The sequence below is a fragment of the Geotrypetes seraphini genome, chromosome 16, assembly GCF_902459505.1.
Source record: "Geotrypetes seraphini chromosome 16, aGeoSer1.1, whole genome shotgun sequence".
Lineage (NCBI taxonomy): Eukaryota > Metazoa > Chordata > Amphibia > Gymnophiona > Dermophiidae > Geotrypetes > Geotrypetes seraphini.
This window is the reverse complement of record NC_047099.1, coordinates 23,906,699-23,930,361: the sequence shown is the minus strand read 5'-3', so window position 1 is coordinate 23,930,361 and position 23,663 is coordinate 23,906,699. Positions and strand designations below refer to the sequence as shown.

Here is a 23,663-nt window from a genome sequence, read left to right as displayed (position 1 = left end):
TGTCCGCAGGAATATTAATAATAATGTCACAATTATCGTAGCGCTACAACGAGACAAACGCGTTCTGTGTAAAACGCGCCAAAATAATATAAAAATTTCCATCTCTTTTCCCCATGGCTTTTTTTTTTTTTTTAATACAACTCAGCAACTGAACTTTGTTTTTACTTGCTGTTTTTGGGTTTTGTTTTTTTTAAATAAAGTTTCTACCGCGCGGGAGGGGGTGGGGGGGGGAGGATTTTTCCTAGTAGCGCTAACGGCAGCTTTGTCTTTGTCGGGGGGGGGGGGAGGGGATGGAGGAGGAGCCAGCACCCTAACCTTCGCGCTTGCGCGCACTCCTCTAATGGAGTCGTTGCTTCATAGAGTAGCTTCGCTCCTTCCAACCTCTCGCCGCGGCAATGCGCTCCCAGAATTCCAACCCCCCCCCCCCCTTCATTGGTGGGATGCAATCGAGGATTGTGGGAAAAATAACGATGTCGCGCTCGCGCCTTTTCTTATTTTTCCCGCTGAAGACTTTAGGGCTGGGGCCGTTTTTACTGACGGGCATTACTCTAAGGGGGTAGCAGTAGAGAGTTGGGGGGGGGGGGTCTAATGCACACTGCATTAAGGGCCGCAATGCAGCCTGTTCCGTTTCTTTGGGCTTTGTCGCATTTGCTGCGCTAGAACTTGCTACCTTGGCTTTGCTAAAGGGGCCCTGAGGAAATTGGTTGAAATTAAAGCCCTTTAGGTATAAAATGGGCGTTAGCATTTAGCACACGGTAATTCCCTTAACGTGCATTAAAGGCACATTTAAACCATAATGCTGCTTGATGAATGCCCTCCGAAGGAGAAGAAGAAGAAGAAGGAGGAGGAGAAGGAGGAGGAGAGGAGGAGGAGGAGGAGGGGGGGGGGGCGACTAGAAATAAAAAAAACCATAAACAAAAAAAATATCATTTTTATTGGACTAACCCCCTCTTTTACAAAAGCTGGCAACGTGGGCCAGCACAGTAAATGCTCCGACACCCATAGGAATTGAATGGGTGTTGGAGTATTTGCCGTGTGACACTCAACTGTGCGGCTTTGTATAAAGTGGCCTTAAGCCTATGATTAGCTTTTGAAGGCACTTTAGGAGTTTTTTAAATCGCTGTCTGCAGCAGTAAAAGCTCTGACGCTCATAGAATTCCTATTAGAGAATGACACGGGGAAAAAAATCTGTCCCCTTCACCGCCGTCGTCCCCTTCCCCGCATTCACCCTTCCCTTTCGCCACCTTGCCACCCTTCAGCGGCCTGAGAATCTCCCTCCCCCTTACCTTCATGGCGCTTTACTGCAGTCGGTGGAGACAGCCTGCCTGTGCCTGCAGTCCCGTGTGTGTGTGGGCGGAAGCTTCTCTGACGCAACCGGAAGTTGCGTCAGAAGAGAAGCTTCTACTCGCACACATGCGACTGCAGGCAAAAGCGCTGTGAAGGTAAGGGGGAGGGAGATAGATTTGGCCGTAGGTAGGGAGGGGGCTGCGCGTGTGATCGGTGACCGTGCGCCTTCCCTCCCTTAACTGCGGGGACAAGGCCATTCACTGCTCTATGGGGCGGTGGATGGCCTTGTCTCTGTGCCCGCAGTGAGCACTTCTCCCTCCACCGTTTCGATGGGTTACCGGTGGCTAGCCACCGGTAACTGCCACCGTGTCATTCTCTAATTCCTATGAGCTACTGGCGATAACCCTAACATTTCATAAAAGGGGGGAGTACATCCAATAAAAACATTTAAATCTACTGTATAATCTTGTATGTCCAATTACACTCCATTGTGAATGTTTACTTGTAGACCGTTCTGAGCTACTGGGAGGATGGGATAAAATTCTAAATAAATAAATGTATTATATTTTTGCCTTTTATGTTTTTATTTCTACATATTACTGAGTGGACTAAGGGGTTGATTCACAAAACTTACCGATTGCAATTGTTTCCCGACCTGATTGACTAAACAGCTGTGCGATCAATCGCTGAAGTAGGAAGCCCTCAATTCACTAAACAGAAGAAGGAACACCAATTGGGCTTGCCGATCCGAAGTGAAACGACTGCTGAGGACCAGTCACTTCACTTCCTTACTGACTCTCCTGCCCTTTAAAACCATGGGCTCACAATGCAATTTATACAAAATATATAAAAAAGGAAAAATTCATTTTTTATATATTCTGCAAAAAGCGCATTGCAAGCCTGTGGTTTTAACCCAACAAAAGTGCCCCCCCTCCACCGATGTCTGCTGCCATTGGGCCCGGTTTCCCCAAAAAAACCCAAACTTCCCGACAGTGCCCACCCTTCCCTCCCCGTGTGTGATTGCCATTGCAAACTCCCCACCATCATCATCTAGGCCACCCCTCACCCTGTACCTTTAAAAAGTTGGGAGCAGGAGGGGTGCTCAGTCTATCCTGCTTCAGGCCTCCAACAAGGAACTGTGGCCTAAGGCCCTGCCCCTGTGCATCATGTGATGCATGGGGAGGGGCCTAAGGCCCTGATTGGCTGAAGCGCCTCAGGCGCTTCAGCCAATCAGGGACTTCCTTAAGGAGGAGTCTAAGAAAGTCCCTGATTGGCCATGTCTCTCTCACTGTCCTCCTCTCATGCCCTCCCTTGCAAAGGGAGTGGGGAAAGAGAGAGAGAGGGAGATCCAGGGTGCATCTCTCCCACTCCCTTTACTGCCACATCCAACATTTCTCCCTCCTTTCCACCAGTCCAACATCTTTCTGTCTCCTGCACATTTCAAGTTTATTAAAATCATAAATTCTAAGCGTTTAACAATATAAAATTTTAAATTGGATCCAGTTAACAAACTTTTAATGACATAACATTACTTACATGGAACAAAAGGATGGTGGGGAGAAATACAATTTAAAAGAAAGAGAGTCCTCATTCCCACCCCCAACCAACATCTCTCTCCCTCTTATGAGTTCAACTTTTTACTGCCCTCTCCCTCTTCCCCTAAGTATGACATTTCTCATTCCCTCCTTTCTGCTTTCCCCATCCATCTCTCTCTCCATGAGTCCAACACTTTCTTCTTCCTCCTCACTTCCTCTCCTCCGGACCTCCACTTCTCGATAAACGCCCCTTTTCACTCTGGGTGCACAGTGGCAGTCAAAAAGCGTAAGTTGCTTTTAGATACAGTCAAATCTCGGTTTGCGAGTAACACGGTTTGCAAGTGTTTTTTGAAAGACGAGCAAAACATTCTTGCAAATTGTGTCTCGCAAACCAATGTTCCGGAGGCAGGTATGTACGTTTTTATTCTGAACTTTGTGGGGGTGCAACAGGATCAGTCAACATGGGGGGGAGTGTGTGTGGGAGTCTTTACTTTGTCCCTGCAGTGGTTATCTAGTCACTTTGGATACGTCTAACTCAGTGTTTCTCAACTCGGTCCTGGAGTACCCCCTTGCCAGTCAGGTTTTCAGGATATCCATATTGAATTTGCATAAACTTGATTTGCATACACTGCCTCCATTATATGCAAATTTTTTTCATGCATATTCATTGTGGATATCTAGAAAACCTGACTGGCAAGAGGGGGTACTCCAGGACCGAGTTGAGAAACATTGGTTTAATTCACAACGTATAGGTTTCGCCTAGCAAGTCACATCAAACCTTCGATTATCCCTGCAGGACGACTAAGGGCCAGATGCACTAACCTGCGATCCGGGCAGGTCCGACGAATTCTCAAAGCCACAATATGCAGATGGGGGCGATCGGAGGAACGCCCCCATCTGCCTGCATGGATCGCTGTTATGCGATCCGCGTGCATGCACAGACTGTCTGTAGATGGTCTGTGCATGCCCGTCCGAGCTGGGGCCGTGTTGTTTGTTTGTTTTTTAACTTTAACTTTTTTTTTGTTTTTAGCCCTGCGAGTCTGTGGTTTTAACCCGCTTTAAACCCATGGGTTAAAGCCACGGGCTTGCAGGCTGGGGAAGAGTGAGGCAGAGCAGGGCGGCATTCAGGGGGAAGATCGAACAGGTTGGCATTCAGGGGGGAAGATCGGGGCAGAGCAGGGCAGCATTCAGGGGGGAAGATCGGGGCAGAGCAGGGCAGCATTCAGGGGGAAGCAGGCAGGACAAATTGCAGTGCAGAGAGCAGGGCTTCCAGTCAGAAAGACGTTTTCGACTGGTCCCCAGCAGTCGCTTCTTCAGTTGATCAGCCAGTCCAGTCGGATCGGATTGATTGTGTTGTGAATCGCTGCCTTCCCTACTTTTGAATGTCCCTCCCCTCATTTGCATGCACGGATTGGAGGATATTCGGCAGAGAGGTAAGTGAATTGGGCCGGAGGGGAATTTGGTCGCTAAGGGATCGCAAACTGATCGGTTTGCTTTGTGAATCTAGCCCTAAGTCTGGGTCGGTCCACATCCTGTCCTAACCACTCCTTCAGAAATGTCCCTTTCAGCTCTGGGCACACACCGGGATTCAGAGGCCTAAAATCTATTAGGATGACCAAGTTTTGACTTGGGCAGGTTTTTAGATGTGTTAAGTTTCGATTATGAGCCCCTTAACGTTTATGTTCAACCATTTACACCTGCCGTGGAACTGATGTGTTAACTTTATTTATTTTATTCGATTCTATCCCGTCCTCCCAGTAGCTCAGAACGGGTTACAAGCCAACATTCACAGTGGAATACATTTGGGCAGTACAATGACTATACAGCAACTTAAGTACAAGTTAAGAAGAATGGAGAAGAGAGTGCAGAAAGGAAGGGGGGAATGGGGGTTGATTGCAGTTGGAATTTTAGTTGAAGAGGAGGGTCTTTACCGCTTTCTGGAAGGTCATCAATGAGTTCTGTAATCTGATTTGCGGGGGGAGTTGGTTCCGGAGTTGGGGGATGAAGTGGCTGTAGGAGCGTTTGCGGGCAGTTTCTGACAGGATTGTGGCAGGTGCCCAGATTACAATATGCTGTAAATTGTGCTTTAGTGGGAGCCCTGTCAACAACATATCCTAATGATTACTCCTATATATGCTCCCTTGCAAATATTTATTTATTTAATTTTCTATACCATTCTAGGGGAGCTCAGAATGGTTTACATGAATTTATTCAGGTACTTAAGCATTTTTCCCTGTCTATCCCAGTGGGCTCACAGTCTATCTAATGTACCTGGGGCAATGGGGGGATTACTTGATTTGCAGAGGGTCACAAGGAGCAGCGTGGGTTTGAACCCACAACCTCAGGGTGCTGAGGTTATAGCTTTAACCACTGTGCCACACACTCCCTCACTATGTAAGCAGTTATTTGCAGAGTATAATGGCACAGGTAAATTAGTACCTAGGTTAGAAAATTTCCCCCCTTAATGTGCCATAACACCTTAATTAACTGAAAGTGCCCTCTCTAACCTGAAATTCAGTTAACATGTGCTAAGTGATATTTTGGTCTGGTGGCTCGGACTTGTTTTCGGTGGTCCGTGCGGGTCCTTGACCGGGGAGTCTGGTGACTGGTCCTCGGTGGATCAGGAGTTAGCGAAGATTGAGATGTGCACTTCTTATTGCTCGGATGCCATGTATGATCTGTTGTGGGCTTTGGCCAAGTTCATAGCTCTCGGTGTGGCCGCATGGGCTTGGTCAGTGGACGTGTCGTCTAAGGTGAAACTTACAAAATTTTCCTTTTGGGGGGGTCTTTCTTGTTTGGTGAGGATCTGGATAAGTTGGTACTGACCTTGACCGATTCTAGGGTGCCCCGGCTTCCTGAAGACTGTGTTCGCATGCATGAAGAGTGCGGTTTTTTTTTCTGCGGATCTTGTGTTTTTAGTAGTGTATGAAAGATTAAAAGAACAGGGGCCTTTAGCTCAACTGGTATAGCTGGCGAGCTGTGGGGACATTTGCTGAAGATACTTCTCCTCCTATTCAATTTCCAACAGTATTGCTCTATATTAGTTGTTACTCCTTTTGAGAATGTTGTTACTGTTCTGTTTAGCAGTTCTTAGTTTATTAGTTCTGCTTGGCTATTCTGCAGTCTAAATGTATTAGGGACTGCACAGCTACTTGTACTACAGCCAAAAGTTTCTCAGTCTCCACCTGCTGGTCATTGTGAGCTATTACCTATCTGTGAACTGTGCCGGTCTGGAGAGACTAAAAGAAAGAAAATTAGCAGGTAAGAACCTAATTTCTCCTTTAAAAATATGTTTGTTTAAGGTTTTGAAAATTCCAGAAGGTTTATTGCCTCCTGTGTCAAGAATTTATTTATAAGAAGATATAAATATAAATAAATAAATGAATAAAAAAGAGGTCTGGGGACTCTCAGCAGGAAATGTGCCAAAAATTAGAACATTTTAGAGATTCTTCTGTATTAGAGAAATCTGATTCAGAATTGACTGCTTGTGCAACATTGGCACTGAGTTCTTTCAGAAACTGGATTTTATATTTATTCTTTAAACACTGTGGCGGTTCCTTTGTAAACAGTATTTAGATTTTTTTCCTGATGTAACTAGGAAATTCCCCTCCCCCCCTTTTTTTTTACTAAACCACGATAGCAGTTATTAGCGCAGGGAGCCGCGCTGAATGTTCTGTGCTGCTCCCGACTTTCATGGGAACTTTGAGTGTCAGGAGCAGTGCGGAGCATTCAGCAGGGCTCCCTGCGCTAATAACCGCTATCGTGGTTTAGTAAAAGGGGGGGGGGGGTTAGTCAAGAAGGAGACTATGTTAAGGGTTGGAGTACTTAATCAGATGCTTTGGTTTTCCTTAAGTACCTGTGTAAATGTATTTGAGATACAAGGTTTGACAAAAAATCTGAGATTGCCTTACATATAGATTGACGTAAATACCTGGGCAAACCAGTGAAAATTCAAGAGGATATGGAGAACTAACCTGGTTCTCTGACTGATCTGCTGTTTTCCTCCTGGCCTTGATTTTCCTCGGAGCTTTTGTTCACAATGAGGTCCTCTTTCCCACCGTTCCATACCTCCAGTGTTTCCACTTGCTAAAATGAATCGGAGAAATTGTTTTACTGATATGCCTATGTCCTCAATGTGCATCTATGCAGCTAATACCATCTGATTATCCCCAAGGTTGTCTATGGAGGTGGAGCCCACTGTTCAGGGCTCAATAAGGTCTCCATCCTGAAGAGTGGCTCTGTGCTTCATGACCCCAGAATCATCATAGCTGGATAAGCTTCTGAAGAGGCTTTCTGGGTATTTGACCTCGATAAAATGTACATTTCTATAAGACCCATCCACAGTGGGCTACTGGTGTTCAAAGGGAAACACCCAAGATCTGCCCTTCTTGTTGACCTTAATAATAGGAAATAGAGGTGATCAGAGAGAAGCAGGATCAGGTACTGCTATCTTGGCTTACCCTTAATCTTTTTTTGTATAGAATGGTTAAGCCAACTGTGATAATGTATGGAAGACTGGAAATTTTCCAGAAAGTATACGTCTTACGAACGACAGAGATATACCGTAGATAACCTTTTTTTCTGACTTAATTAAATCTGGGCAGTTACCCAGTTAGCGGATTGAATATCTCTGCTAACTGGCTCAATCCTGGCTCTACCCCAAACTGTCCTCATATTTATTTATTTAATTTGTTTTCTGTCTGTTCTCCCCAAAGAGCTCAGAATGGGTTACAGGTTAACATACATAAAACAGTTAACGGGCTACAATTTGCCAGTGCAAGGTTTTTCAGTACAAGTTTTTATCTTAACTCAACGCATGTTGTTGTTAGGTGCCATTGACTCATACTCCAGTCCTAGCGACTTGATGAATTAAAGATCTAAAAATAAATCAATTTTGTGCTAGTCCGGAAAGGTCCTCTAGTGTTATCCCCATGGTTGTTTTCAACATGTCCAGCCATCCGATTGCAGGTCGCCTCTTTGCCTTGTTTATTCGATCTTCCCAAACACGATGTCCTTTTCCAGTGATCTCTCTCTTCTGATGTTGTAACTTCATCATTTGGGCTTCGAGTGACATAGCCGGTTTGATCTCTTCCAGAATCGAATTGTTAGTTCTTCTGGCGGTCCATGGCATGCCTAAAATCTTTCTCCAGCACCAAAGCTCAAATGAGTCAATCTTGTGTCCGTAGTGTCCAGCTTTCGCATTTGTAAATGACTACTGAGAAAATGAGTGCGTGGACACATCTGATCTTCGTTTGGAGTGTTACCACCTTGCCTTTGAATACTTTGTCCAGAGACTTCATTGAAGAGCGACCAAGTGCTATTCTGTGGAGTATTACCTCCCTGCTAGTTGCTTTTTTATTTACAAAAGAGCCCAGGAGATTGAAATTCTTTACAACGTCTATTCTATTGTCTTCAAGCTCAAAATCGTCATCATGTTCCATGTTCATGATCTTCGTCTTGTTTATGTTCAGTTCTAATCCCATGTTATGACTTTCAGCTTTGACTTTTCTCAGTGGATACAGCGTGTCGTCTTTGCTGCTGGTGATGAGCGTTGTATCATCTGCATTGGGCAGGTTGTTTATAATTTGGCCACCAGCTTTGAAACCGGCACGCTCTCCTTCCATGTTTTATTGGAAACCAATCGGTGTTGCTGTGTTCAGTTCTTACTGTAGCTTCTTGATTTTCATATAGGTTCTCTATCAGCTGAGTTATGTGTTTGGGTATTCCCATTTTGACACATACTAGTGATCTAATATCTTGGGTATTCCCATTTTGACAATACTAGTGATCTAATATCAATATATGTGATATACAGTTTATAGGTTAAATTTGCCATAGTTACACTTCAGGATTTTTCAATAGTAATTTTTATCCTAATGTGACACAAACCAAGGATCTAGTACCAATATACATTTCTTTGTAATCCATCTGAGAATACAGAGACATCAGAGTTGATATCTGGTGGCATTATCTGAATAAAGCTGCTGAAATCTAGGTATGGACCTGGTCAGAGAGACTTATCTGGGTAGCAGCCATTCAACTCAGAATGTTGACCTCTAAATTGTTTTGTTGTAGAACTCATCAGATCTTCATTAAAGATTTTATACAGCTTGTTTAGAAATCCATCTGGCCTACCTACGGAATGTTAATATCACATAGAACCTTAATTTTTGTTATTTCCTTATTCAGCTTTGATCTGTCTTCTGGATATAATCTGTACATCTAGCTTGGCTGAGACGAAAAAATCTTTCCCAGTTTTTTGCTTTGTGACCAGGCAGTTTCCTCCTGCTCCTTTGGTTTCAACTTAGCTGACCACTCAAGACTGAGATTCTAGTGATCTAGTGAAGTGTACTTTTGTTTATAACTACCTTGGGATTTCCCCCCATATTTTTACAATGGCCTCCTCATCCCTCCAGGCTCAGTGCCAAACACCAGGGCTTCTTCCAGAACCCTACAGTTAACGGACAACTCTCTAGTCTCAGTTAATCTTTTACTCCCCTCTTTTACTAAGGACCCCTTAATTTGGTAATTGACCTGGGGACTGTCATTGAGCCACTGGGCCAGCCAGATTGCTTTTCTTTGAAGTTGAAGAGTGTGGCTGAAGATATTCTAATTTCTCAGTAGATTTCTGGTCTCCCTTTTGAGCCCAACTAAACTTGATTTATTTTTTTTTTTTTTCGCAGAAGATGACCTAGGAAACCATTCAGAGGTTGAAGTTGTCCGGAAGAAAAAACGGGGACCCAAAAAACAGAAAGAAAATAAACCAGTCAGACCACGAAAACGCAAGAAAATTGTAAGTGGTGTGCTGTGGCTTGGCATATTTAAGATGGTCACAGTCTCGTTTATATTTTAACGGTGGGTCAAAGAACTCATCAGATCTGATAGGACCGTTTTATATAGTAGAGTAATATCACATGTCAACTCTGTCTTCTGCTTTCTCTATGCATGTCTCTTCTACAATTAATCATAAAATACCCAAGGCCTATCTACTCGTATCCAAGGTCCCTCTGACATGGGTTTCCTTCAATTCTTTTACTGCTTTGGTTTCCATATATTCATGGTTTGTGGTAGATACATTCTTTGGGATGGATAATAAAAAATATTTTATGCATTTAATTTGAAGTTAACCATATAAGTTGTTCTACTTGAACATTTGGGGCTATGGAATGAATGCACAACTTTTGGTCAGAAAATGTGGTTATGTAGAGCAGTGTTTCTCAACTTCTTCAAGCCAAGTACCCCCTAAGCCTAACAAATACCAATCTAGTACTCCTGCCCAAGCTCCACCCCTGATCCCACCCCCATAATAACAGTACTAATTATAATACAGTTTCTTCTATCCATTTTTCATATACACACAATATAATCTTATTAATACATAATGGTAACCACAAAATTAAAAAAAAACACAAAGCACACTGTACGCAGAGAAAATGTTAAATTATTTATATTTGGGGATTTTTTTTTTCATGGAGGTCAAGGCATCTGGTTGCATGGCACCTAACTCCCATAGTGTATATCTCAAAAGGAGACATGGCAGTGGGAAGGGCATATTGGGGTATTTTGAAAAGTTATGTGTGTCGTTATAGAATACCAGGCAAGCACCCCTAACTTGAATGCCAGCTTTTGCACCAGATTTCAGCAGGTGTAACTGATATTTTGTATCCCTGGTCGTGTCCCTCTTCAAGCTGTGCTCATCACCAGTTTCCCTCTCCAGTCCCCTTATCAGCTTCTTTGGCTTACCCATTCTCTTGATATTAAACTTTCCTCTTTTTACCAACTCCTAATAAAGTCCACTCTTGGGACTTTCTCTACAGGAGAGCGAGGATGAGCTGGAATCAGATCATGATGACTTCCGGGAGAAGTCAGAGAGTGGTGGTAGCAGTGATTTTGGGGTCAGCGGGAAAAAGAGGAGGAAGAAACACAAAGAGAAGAAGGAGAAAAAGACCAAGCGTCGGAAAAAGGGCAGTAGTGGGGACACACAGAAGGCAAAAGTAAGTAATCCACACATGCAGGTTGCAAATAGTGGTGTTTCTGCAGAGCTGTGTGGTATAATGCCCAGATGGCACACTGTCATGGTATAGTAAATGTGGTTTTGGTTATGGATTAATGGAAAGTACTGTTAATGGGCTGTTTAAAAGTAGAATTACCAATTTCCTGTGAGTATACTGAGAACTGCTATTTGATGGTAATTGTTGCTTCCCTTGCTTTTCTACCTTACATTCCTGCAATTTGTGCAAAACATCTGCTATCCCCCTTAGTAGTGCTGCCCAATTCAGGAAAAAAATTTCGATTCGATTCAGTCTATTGAATTGATTTTTCGACTTCGATTTTCCTGCCCAATTGGGTGATTTTTTTCCAAACATCCTGGTGGGTTTATTTTATAGCCTCTTCACCCCCTTTGCCCTCTCCTACCCACACTGGTCCTGTGGTGTAAACAAAATAAACAAACAAAAAAGACTTTTCCTCTCTCTGTTAAATCCTAGCTCACGTTCGCTGTCCAACACCAGCTCTAGAAGAATACACATTTCAAATCTGACATATTGTAATCATAAACAGAAAATAAAATTATTTTTCCTACCTATTCTTGTCTGGTTATTTTTCAAGACCATGTTGGTCTGGTTGTCTTCTGATCAGGCTCTCCTTCTTTCTTCTTTCTCCGTGCTAACCATCCATCTTCCATCTCTGTTTTCCTTCCCTCCCCTTCTGTTTTCCTTTCCTCCTCCAGAGGTCTGTAATCTTTCTTTTTTTTCATCTCAATCCCCCCACAGCTGCAGCGATGGACCCCACCATCCCCAGATCCACTATCTCTCCTTTTCTCAACTACCTTTTCATCCAGCATCTCTCTTCTGTGTCCTTGTCCCTATTCTCCTCTCCAGTACTGTCCCCCTTGTGTCCCCGTTCCTATGCTCCCTCCATGTCCAGCACCTTATCTCTCCCATATCCAGCTTGTTCTTTCTCTCTTCCTTACCTCTTGTATCCCCTTCCCCAGGTACAGGCTTTCTCCTTCTATCTTTCCTGCCATCCTGCACCCTGCCCACCTACTTTGGAGCAGTATCTGTCCCTCTTGTACCCTTCCCCTTGTGGTCTTGCATTTATTCTCCCTCTCTCCTTTAGTCCAGCACCTCTCCTTTGCTTTCCTCCCCCTGTTTTTTGTTTGGTCTCTCTCTTCCCTTCACCCCAGGTCTGGCATCTCTCCTCCCCTTTCTCCTCCTCCCTCTGCACAGGCCTGCCTCCCCACTGCGAAGGAACTCTTCCTTCTCTTCCCTTTGCACAGGTCTGCCCCTCTGCCGTGAAGGCACTCTTTTCTCCTGCTCCCCCCGTGAAGATCTGCCCCCCCCCCGCAAAGGCACTCTTTTCTCCTGCTTCCCCCACAAAGATCTGCCTCCTCCAGCGAAGGCCTGCCCCCCTGCCGTGGAGGCACTCTTTTCTCTTGCCCCCCCTCGTGAAGGCCTGACCCCCTGCCGTGAAGGCACTCTTTTCTCCTGCTCCCCCCGCAAAAATTTGCCCCCCCCACAATGGCCTGCCCTCCTGCTGTGAAGGCACTCTTTGGCCTGCTCCCTGCCGCGAATGCCTGCTCCTCCCGCAAGCCTGTATCCTCTCCCAGCTTCCCCACTCTTACTTTTAGGCTAACACGGAAGCCTGCAGGATCGTTAGTGCTATAGCGATCCCTGCAACTGCCTGTCGTCCTCAGCAGCACGCTCTCTCTGCCATGATCTTGTCCTTGACACCAGAGCAGGGGCAGGACGTAGAACATGCCACTGAGGACGACGGGCAGCTGCAGGGATCGCTATAACACCAACGAGCCTTGCAAGCTGCCGTGTTAACCTTAAGAAGGTAAGAGCGGGGAAGCTGGGGAAGGCCTTTCTGACTGACTCTTCCCCCACAAGCAGCAGCGGATGGCCAGCAAGAGGCAGCACTGCAGCTTCTGATTTTGGAAGGCACGGGGGAAGGGTCAATCATTGAATCGGGAGGCCGATTATTTTAGGAAATTAAATCGATTCGAATCGAAATTCACCAGATTCGAATCGGGCAGCACTACCCCTTAGTTCTTGCTGCCTTTTCTGCTAAACGGAGAGAATAAACAAATACGTGTCTCTCTTCTCTTTTAGCAAGTGGAACCGAAGACCTCTGCCAGCCTGCTTTCAGGCTGGGGGCTGGAAGATGTGGACCATATGTTTACCCAGGAAGATTACCACATGCTTACCAATTACAAGGCCTTCAGTCAGTTCATGAGGTGAGAGCAATTTCACACAATCTCAATTGGTCTGTATTTTACATAGTAACATAGTAAATGACAGCAGATAAAGACCTGAATGGTCCATCCAGTTTGCCCTGTAATCACATGAATTGTGATTTCATGATTAAATTGTCTTTTTTTTTCTTTATTTCTGGCCTTAGACCTTAGAAACCCATCCAGTACTGTCCTTCATTTTCCTCCTGTTTCCACCCCAGTCTTGTGTCATATGGTTAGCCGAGGTAGTTGTCAGTGTGGTGGGTGTTAGCAGACGTTCGAGGTCTAAGATTCGCCTCACGTGTGTTTGTGGTTATCAGAAGCTTGAACTGCAAAGTTGTGCCAGGAGGGCTGCATCCCTGTTTGTGCCATTAAAGTAAACGGCAGAATAGTTCCAGGTTATCTCGTAACACCGTGTGTTGCAAACTGTGTGCCGTGGCGAGATCCAGGGTGTGCCGTGAGATGCCGGCGAGGAGAGGCATGTCCTGTAGGCAGTCAGTCGGTGCCAGCGCCTCTCCTCCTCGCTGGCGCACCTCTCCATCTCTCTTCCCAGGGTTAGCAAGCTCAAGGCCCCATCTGGAAGGCCTCTGTGCATGCACGGACATTGACTTGATGACATCGCACATGTGCGTGACATCATCACGTTGCCGCCTGCACATGTCCAGAGGCCCTCTAGCTGCGACCCTGAGTTTAGTGTGGCACGGCTCTCTTAACTAACCTATGGAATGCAGGTTTGATTGTCTGTTTTACTTTGTTCTTAGCACTCATCTAGCTATTCCTCTATTATATATTTCTAATGTAATCTATTATTTCCGAGTCGCGCTATGCCTAAACAGGTTCAAGGCAACTTACAATATAAAGATTTACAGAATATATATGCTACATTATAGAAATTTGAATAGGGCAGAATTAGTAATAGGGAAGAGAGAATGGTTGAGAGAATTGTGTCTTTAGAACCTCTCAATTGCTTTTGTCACTGAGTGGTCAGAAAGGCAAAAATAATCAGACAAAAGACCAGGCATGAATGTAGTAATGAAGTAAAGAAAGTGATAGGAGACAAGAAAAAATCATTTCGGAAGTGGAAAAAAGACAAAACTGAGGGAAATTGGAAAGAGCACAGGAATCATCAAAAAGAATGTCACCGTGTGGTCAGAAAAGCCAAGAAAGAATATGAGGAGAGACTAGTTAAGAAAGCAAGAAATTTTAAGCCATTTTTCCGATATGTGAAAGGGAAACAGCCAGCGAGGGAGGAGGTGGGACCTCTGGATGAGGGAGACAGGAAGGGAGTAGTGAAAGAGGAAAAAGAGGTGGCTGATAGACTAAACAAGTTTACAAAAGAAGACCCATCCAACATGGCGGAACCGGAAAAAATCTTCAAGGGGGATCAAGAGGGAAAATGATCATGCATGGAGGTTAGCCTCAAAGACGTTCTCAGGCAGATAGATAGATTAAAAACTGACAAATCTCCGGGCCCAGATGGGATCCACCTGAGAATACTGAAAGAGCTCAGAGATGAAATAGCGGAGTTACTGCGGCATATTTGTAACCTGTCTTTGAGAACTGGGGTAATCCCGGAGGACTGGAGGATAGCGAATATTATACTGATCTTCAAAAAAGGATTTAGAAGCGACCCGGGGAACTATAGACCGGTGAGCTTAACCTCAGTTCTGGGGAAGATGGCCGAATCACTGATCAGGGAAGGTATCAATGAGTATATAGAAATAAATAATTTGATGGGAACAAGTCAGCATGGTTTCTGTAAAGGATGATCATGCCAAACGAATCTACTGCATTTCTTTGAGGGGATAAGCAAACAATTGGACCAAGGTGACCCCATAGACATCGTATATCTGGATTTCCAAAAAGCCTTCGACAATGTTCCCCATGAGCGCCTACTGAAGAAACTGTGGAGCCACGGGGTGGAAGGAGACGTGCACAGATGGAACAAAAATTGGCTGGCGGACAGGAAGCAGAGGTTAGGAGTAAAGGGACACTACTCTGACTGGAAAGGGGTCACAAGTGGTGTCATACAGGGGTCAGTGCTGGGACCGCTGCTGTTCAATATATTCATTAATGATCTGGAAATGGGGACGAAGTGCGAAGTTATCAAGTTCGCAGACGACACAAAACTCTCCAGCAAGATCAGAACTGTTGAGGAATGCAAAGAACTGCAGAGCGACCTGAACAAACTGAGTGAGTGGGCAAAAAGATGGCAGATGAGCTTCAATGTGGAGAAATGTAAGGTCTTGCACATAGGGAAGGGGAACCATATGTACAGCTATACGATGGGAGGGAGGGTACTGGGGGAAGGCAACCTAGAAAAAGACCTGGGGGTATTGGATAAAACAATGAAGCCGGCGGCACAATGTGCAGCGGCCTCAAAGAAAGCGAACAGAATGTTGGGCATTATCAAAAAAAGGTATCACTACCAGAACAAAGGAAGTTATCCTGCCACTGTATCGAGCAATGGTGCGCCCACATCTGGAGTACTGTGTCCAATACTGGTCGCCGTACCTTAAGAAGGACATGGCGCTACTCGAGAGGGTCCAGAGGATGATAAAAGGGCATGGAGAACCTTTCATATGCTGAAAGGTTGGTCAAGCTGGGACTCTTTACCCTGGAAAAGTGGAGACTGAGAGGGTATATGATAGAGACTTATAAAATCATGAAAGGCATAGAGAAGGTGGAGAGGGACAGATTCTTTAGACTAGCGAGGACAACAAAAACAAGAGGTCATTCAGAAAAACTGAGAGGAGACAGATTCAAAACGAATGCAAGGAAGTTCTTCTTCACTCAGTGGGTGGTGGACACCTGGAATGCGCTTCCAGGAGATGTGATAGGTCAGAGTACAATACTGGGGTTCAAAAAGGGACTGGATGACTTCTTGGAAGCGAAGGGGATTGCAGGGTACAGATAGAGGATTACTTACAGGACATTAGGCGAATAGGGTATGAACGTTTTAGGTTAGAAGCACTTACAGGCCATGGACCTGGGGGGCCGCCGCGGGAGCAGACTGCCGGGCATGATGGACCCCTGGTCTGACCCGGCAGGGGCAATGCTTATGTTCTTATGTTTCTTTACCCAGTAGTTTGTGGGCTGGATTCAAGTTTTGGATAAAAAAGACAGCAACAAACTCTGTAGAACTTCTGCTTGTTGGACAAAATTCCCCAGCAACTCTATTTGGAAAAACTTTTTCTTATATGTTTTTATTTATCTTTTTTTAATATATGAATGATTTTTTTTTTTTTTTTTTTTGTAGTTGCAAGAAATTGAAATTGTTCCAGAAATGTGCAAAGTGATTTAGCAGGCTTTTTTTTACCCTTTTTTGTTCGGTTTTCACCAAAATATGCTTTGCTCCTTTCTCTTTCTTTCTCTCTCTGCCAGTCTGTCCTTTCTTGGGCTGAGGTGGCATTGCTCAGATTTGTGGCCCCCCCCCCTCATCCAACCAGCTGCTTCTTAAGAGGCGTTGCTTCATTCGCCAATTAACTAGTAATAAGAATGAGAAAAAGAAATGCAGGCACGAAGAAACATGTTTCAACGATTCCCTGATATCTATTAGTGTGTCTTTATCCTTTTTTGTCCTAGGCCCATGATTGCCAAAAAGAACCCGAAGATACCCATGTCTAAAATGATGACAATCCTAGGAGCCAAGTGGCGAGAGTTCAGTGCTAATAATCCTTTCAAAGGCTCAGCTGCTGCCGTGGCTGCTGCCGCTGCGGCTGCTGCCGCTGCAGTAGCGGAGCAAGTATCCATAGCTGTGTCTTCTGTGGCTAGTGCCCCTGAGTCCCAGCCAACTCCAATTCGTAAGGCGAAAACCAAAGAGGGGAAAGGTAAGCCCTAGGAACCCCTGTAATTTTCTTGCCCTCTCTCCCAACTTCTTGTATGATGTGAGATTTTCCCGATAACTGTGGTGATGTGAACATAACTGCTGATTTTAACAGGGCCTGGGCACAAGAAACGGAGTAAAAGCCCGCGAGTACCAGAGGTTAAGAAAAAGGTGAAGGGTAAAAAGATGGCGCCCTTGAAAATTAAGTTGGGCATGATCGGGACCAAGCGCAAGAAGAGCAGCTCGGTGGGTACCAGGGTAGTGGGAGGAGGGTGAGACACACAGTTACAACATCAAAGGCAGTATATATTTGGGAAGCATTACTATGTACTGTGCACAAGGCAGAAAAAGGTTTGCAGTGGATAAATCTAATCTTCAATTTATATACCAGGTCATCTCCCAACGGAGCTCGACTTGGTTCACATGTAATTAAGACTAGAGTACATAAGAAAGAGCATAGAAGAAAAAAAGCTGGATTATCATCAGTTCTTTGATATTATAGTTAAGCCATTTAAATGTTGTGTAAACAGCAGAGTTTTCAGGGCTTTACGAAATTGTTGTAGCTGACCTATCAGTCTAATGGAGTCAGGAAGTCCATTCCACATCTCTACCAGCTTGAAGGCAAAAGATTGACTAAGCTTTCCTATAGATTTATTACCCTTAAAAGAAGGGAAAGATAGTTTATATCTCGGTGTATTCCTCAAATGGCAAGATATGAAGGGAACTAAAGGATCAGATATTCCATAGAGAAGCTTAAAGATCATGCATGCACATTTAAATTGAATCCTGAGGCAGACTGTATCTGTGACATATGATGTGAAATATGATTTACACCCACTTCTAACCACTGTGTTTGGGGGGTGGTATCCATATGTCTCTCTTTCAGAGTGATGAAGGGGACTTTGATGAAGAATCTGACTTGGACAATTCCAGTGTCCACAGTTCCTCAGTGCGCTCTGACAGCTCTGGCCGGGTCAAGAAGCTCAAAAGAGGCAGGCCAGGGAGGAAGAAGAAAAAAGGTAAGAAGGAGGGTCAGTGAATCTTCCCACCTGTGAGCGGAACTGAAACAATGCTTGTCCAATTCTTGACTCTCTATCTCCTTGGTATCCCACAGCATGATCAGAACCACCTTCCCCCCTCTCCATATACCCTTTCCCATTTTGAATGCATCTTTCCATTTGTTAATGGATCTAAGACTCAAAATCGATCACTTTTTTTATTGTCCATGCCAGACCAAAAGTGTGGGTTATGACCCCCTGCCGGCAAACCTATAGCTGCTGGCAGGGAGTTATAACCCACTTCTCTGGTATGGTCTTAATTTCCTTTCCTTTAGTCAACAAGTGAGTTTTTACATTTTCACTTTCTGACACAGAAGTCACGATTTGACCTACTTTTACCCTAGTAAAATGAAATTTAACTAGTGCTTAAGGTGTCTACATTGACTACTTTTTGTTTCCGGTTCTCTCTAGTTGCTGGTGATGAAGAGCCTGTGTCAGCAGCAGTAGTAGTAACTACAGGAGGCACTGATGGCTATGAAACGGACCACCAGGACTATTGTGATGTGTGCCAACAGGGTGGTGAGATCATTTTATGTGACACCTGTCCCCGGGCTTACCACCTTGTATGCCTGGATCCTGAGCTGGACAAGGCCCCGGAAGGCAAATGGAGCTGCCCTCACTGTGTGAGTAGCAGATGTGTTACTATCCTTTGCCAGTGCTGGTAGAGAGGTGACTGGATCAGGTGAAGGAAGCTCAGCAGGGCTAGCATGTTACATGACAAGTTTTCTCCTGGTGGCAGCAATTATTTCCTTGTCTTGTGTTGGCTCAGGAAAAGGAAGGCATTCAGTGGGAGGCAAAAGACGAGGAAGAAGAATATGAGGAAGAGCTTGAGGAGGAGTGTGAGAAGGAGGAGGAGGACGACCATATGGAGTATTGCCGAGTGTGCAAGGATGGTGGGGAGCTGCTGTGTTGTGATGCCTGCATATCCTCCTATCACATCCACTGTCTGAACCCCCCCTTGCCAGAGATCCCCAATGGGGAGTGGCTATGTCCCCGCTGTACGGTGAGTGCCCCTTTAGGACACCTCTATATCCTCCTGTGCCTTAATTTTGAGAGGAATCTGAGCACTCGATATCTATCACTGAGGTGCTCTCGGGTGCATAGCTCAGGAGGAGCAATTTTCTCAACTTGCGCATTCAGATAGTTAGTGGACCCCCCAGTCTTCAAAGAAAAATCGCCTGAATGCATCTGCTTTGAAATTTGCACTGGTTACTTATTGTTTGGGTACTTTGTCACGGAAAATTAATAGATTATTCTCTTTATTTTCCTTCTGTTGAGCTAAACGGGCTTCTGGGAATGCTTTCTCTAAACTCCCCCCCCCCCTCTTTTTTTTTTTTTTTAAACAAAACTGCGGAAGTGGTTTTTTAACGCAGGCCAGAGAGCGGAACGTTTTTACAAACTGCGGAAGAGGTTTTTCGCAAAGATCAACACGTTGAATGCTCTGCACTGCTCCCGACGCTCGTAGGAACTCTATGATAAGAAGAGCCCCGCAGAACAACTCTATTCGCTTTTCCCTCACTGAAATCGTGTCACCTTAAAAGATTCCTCGAACGAACCTTCTCTTTCCAAGCGGCCAAACTAAACTCATGGCTCGCCCAAATCATACTTGACAGCTATTCATACCTCCCCTTCAGAAAAAAGCTCAAAACTCTACTTTTTAACGGACCAAATCCCTAACGCTCCCCTCTTCCGCCGTAACGTCACCCCCTCTCCACCTTAGAAAACTGATGAAACCCCTCCTTTGCAACAGACCTATCCCTTAGCCCCCCCTTCCCCCATCTAAACCCTCCTCTCCCCTCTCCCCCCCTTACTTTCCCACCCCCCCCTCCAAGTTGGTTGCCCCCCCCCCTGTTTCCATCTAATATGCTCTTATCTAATTTCCTCTCTTAAACTCTACTGTATCCTACTGCAGCACTCTGTATCTATCCCGTATTGTATCCTACTGCAGCACACTGTATGTATCCCTTATTTAGCCCTTCCCCCTCCTAAATCGTTTATGTAAACGAGTTCGTCCCCACGATTGCCTTGTTATGTTCTTCTTTTTTCGAATTCGCACTGTATGTAATTCATCTACCTGTTGTGAACCGCCTTGAACTCCCTGGGTATGGCGGTATACAAAATAAAATATTATTATTATTATTATTATTATGAGTGTCGGGAGCAGTGTAGAGCATTCAGCGTGCCAGCCGGCACTAAAGGGGGGGGCTAAATGTGGAAAATATATACTTATTAGAAACATTGTGAAAGCTTTTGGGGGGAATTAGGTATTTAACTGTGGAAGATCTACTGATTTTGATGATTCTGGATGAGTTGTGTTCAATTTATGTTACATGTGTCCTTTTGAATGATATTAAGTATGCTTTGTTGTGACCTGCTTTGGTTTAAAGCAGGATATAAATGTGAAAATAAATAAATAAAATTATAGGGGAGCAGTTTTTAAATAGTCTTTGCATAGAAATGACTATTTACCTAATTAAATGATTTGAAAATTCTTTCCTTTGGGTAATGTAGACAAGCTGAGTCTAGCCATATTTATCTTTTACTTTGCCTCTACACATAGTGTCCTGGATTGAAAGGCCGTGTGCAGAAGATCCTTTATTGGAAGTGGGGGGAACCGCCTCCTGCAGTCCGACCACCCGCTACCGAGGAGGGAACTGGAGCGCCACCCGCCAAGCTGCTGCAGGGGCGCTCAGAACGCGAATTCTTCGTCAAATGGGTCAACCTGTCCTACTGGCATTGCTCCTGGGTGAAGGAGCTCCAGGTACCGTGAGCAACGTTGTCAAAATCGGCATAGGCTGTTAACCACTGGTATTCCAGAGCAGTGTACTGACAAGCACTCGTGCATGGGGTGGGAACTGGAAAATAGGTTGGGTAGACTGTTACATTTTTAGTGTGACTAAGTGTAATGATGCTATGCAAGCTGCTATCTTGGGCTGCTCTGCTCAGGACTGCATTGCACCAGGTGACAGGATACAGGCAGTCCCCGGATTACATACGCTCAAGTTAAGTATGATTTCTACTTAAGAACGCGGTTGCGGCTTCATTTGATTTCACTGAGCAGTCTTTCCAGTGGCCTGGACTACGCTTCTCCTGCAGCAGATTCAGGAGTGACGTAAGGCCACATTAAGAACAGTGTGTGGTTGTGCATGCTGTACCTTAGAGGGAACACTGGAAGGGACAGTTGGCCCTTTTGTCGGCTGGGAGCAGAATCTGAAAATCTACAAGCTCTGAGTTACATACAAATCCAACTTAAGACCAGCTTTAAAAATGTGTCTCGTTCTTAACCCGGGGACTGCCTGTATAGGAATAATCAAGCCATTGTGACATCACTGATGAAGTTGGCTCTTAGGCATTGATAGAATGAGGCATTATGACATCACAATATGAGCTCTGGAATGTTGCTACTTAAGAACGTGGTTGTGGTTTCATTTGATTTCACTGAGTGGTAATATCCAGTGGCATGGATTCCTACACTTCTCCTGCAGCAGATTCAGGAATGACGTATGGCCACATTAAGAACAGTGTGTGGTTGTGCATGCTGTACCTTAGAGGGAACACTGGAAGGGACAGTTGACCCTTTTGTCGGCTGGGAGCAGAATCTGAAAATCTACAAGCTCTGAGTTACATACAAATCCGACTTAAGACCAGCTTTAAAAAACATAAAGGGAGAGGAAGCCAAGATGGCATCAGGGACAGACGTGCTGTGAGAGGCTCCCCTTCTATCGGCGTTTTTGCTCCTCCTCTTCGAGATTTTCTTACCAGTTTTTGCAGCGCAGGAATGCCTAAACGTAGGGGGGGAAAACAGAGGAGCGATCTCCTGGCTTCCTCTGCCTCTTCCGTAACACGCCAGACAGCAATAACAGCTTTTGCTGTTCCTTTTGATCTGGGCGAATCCATTCTCCGAGGGGGGCAGACCTCGGAGCTGAACAGTGATTTTTCGCCGAGCCCGCTTGGCCCTGCAATCCCTCCCCGTCCCGGGATGATGTCAGGCAGTCCCGTGAGGCAACGGGAGACGTCGGGGAATGAATCTCCGCCGGATCCGATGGTGCTGCCTTTGACCCCGGAGGTGGTTCGAGCTATGCCGGGTTACCAGCAAACGGCAGAGGGAGGAGGAGACATTCAGGGAGCAACAAATGTGGGAAATGGAGTATTTTCTCCACTTCAACCTCTGAAACCCCTGATGAAGCCAAAAGTGGTGGATATGGAGGCGTTGTGGGGAGCCATGCAGAGCCTTCATCAGGTATGCTCCCAATTTATTTCTTCAACTCAACAAACTGCTGTTCAAATTAAAAATTGTGAAGGGAAAATTCAACAACAATCAACTAGAATGGATCACATCTCTGAAATAAAACTTGCATCAAACTCTCAAATGAAAGATAAAAACTTATTGATCAGGAAAATTTAAAATTTAGAAAATGCCAATAGAAATTTGAACCTGAGATTTCTTAATTTTCCTGTATCCAGAATATTATCTCCTAGAGAACTTTTTCATTCTTTTCTGACTTCAGTTCTAAAAATTTCAGAGACCAATATGCCACCATTGCAAAAATTATACTATCTTAATATAGTCGAAGAGGATAAGGACAAGTCAACTACTCATCCCGGAGAACTAGACCTCACTGGGATGTTGGAATCCTCACGGATTGAAATTTCAGCGAAAGCTACTTTGTTAGTGACTTTTGTTTTCTTACAAGATAAAGAAGCTCTACTTCGTCTTTTTTATAGAACTGAAAGTGTTGAATTCTACAATCACAAAATCGCAATTTTTCCTGATGTTTCAAAGTGGACGCAGCTTAGACGCAAAAATTTCTGACATTTCGTCAGTCAGTTTTGGCCTTGGGAGCAACCTTTCAACTTGGGTTTCCTTGTAAATGCTGTATTACCTATCAAGCAAATAAGTACAGTGGAACCTTGGTTTACGAGCATAATTCGTTCCAGAAGCATGCTCGTAAACCAAATTGCTCGTATATCAAAGCAAGTTTCCCCATAGAAAGTAAGGGAAACTGCTTTGATTGGTTCCACCTCCTCCCCCCCTCCACGAGGCTACCGGCGCTGCTCCATTCTCCCCCCCCTTGAGGAATCCGACGCTGTTCCAAACCCCTCCCCGCGATCCAGCTTCCCCCCTCTGCGAACCAGCATCCCCCCCTGCTCGCGTTGCCCCCCCTCCACCGCGATCCTACTTTCCCTCTCCCGAGCAGTCAATGACACCCTTTACCCGATTTGGCACCAGTGCTGGTGCCCGAAGATCCTCCCTCTTATCCCAGGACAAGCAGGTAGGTATTCTCACTAGTGGGTGATGTCATCCGACAGAGCCCCGATACGGACGTCTCACAAGCATGTCTTGCTTGAAGAAACTTAGAAGTTTCGAGATGCCCGCACTGCGCATGCGCCAGTGCCTTCCCGCCCGATGGTCCGGGCGTGTCTCCTCAGTTCTTTTTCTTCCGCGGAGCTGAGAAGTTTACTTCAATTCTGCGTCCATTGAATCTGTTTTTTGCCTTCTGTATTGCCACGGGTTGGGTTCTTTTGGCTCTCCCGTGCGTTTATTTCTTTCTTTGATTTCTTTTTCAAAAAAAAAAAAAAAATTTTTCTTACGACACCGGGTCGGCCGCGTGGTTGGGGCCCTGCGCCTTCGACCTTGCGGCGGAGCTTTTCCGGCCTATGTCCCGGCCGATCACCGGTTTTAAAAAGTGCAGCAAGTGCCAGTGCGCGATTTCACTCACGGA

At 45.1% G+C, this 23,663-nt stretch overlaps 1 protein-coding gene across 2 annotated transcripts in view; it reads left to right on the top strand.

Annotated features, from left to right (window-relative positions):
- Positions 1-23,663, top strand: part of CHD3 (chromodomain helicase DNA binding protein 3) — a 131,035-nt gene that overhangs the window by 356 nt on the left and 107,016 nt on the right. For both annotated transcript variants that reach the window (XM_033924010.1, XM_033924009.1), the window contains exons 2-10: positions 9,506-9,615; positions 10,640-10,816; positions 12,935-13,059; positions 16,642-16,886; positions 16,998-17,128; positions 17,769-17,901; positions 18,352-18,563; positions 18,710-18,943; positions 20,501-20,701. In XM_033924010.1, coding sequence (XP_033779901.1) covers positions 9,506-9,615; positions 10,640-10,816; positions 12,935-13,059; positions 16,642-16,886; positions 16,998-17,128; positions 17,769-17,901; positions 18,352-18,563; positions 18,710-18,943; positions 20,501-20,701 — 1,568 coding nt within the window. The remainder of the gene's footprint in view (positions 1-9,505; positions 9,616-10,639; positions 10,817-12,934; positions 13,060-16,641; positions 16,887-16,997; positions 17,129-17,768; positions 17,902-18,351; positions 18,564-18,709; positions 18,944-20,500; positions 20,702-23,663) is intronic.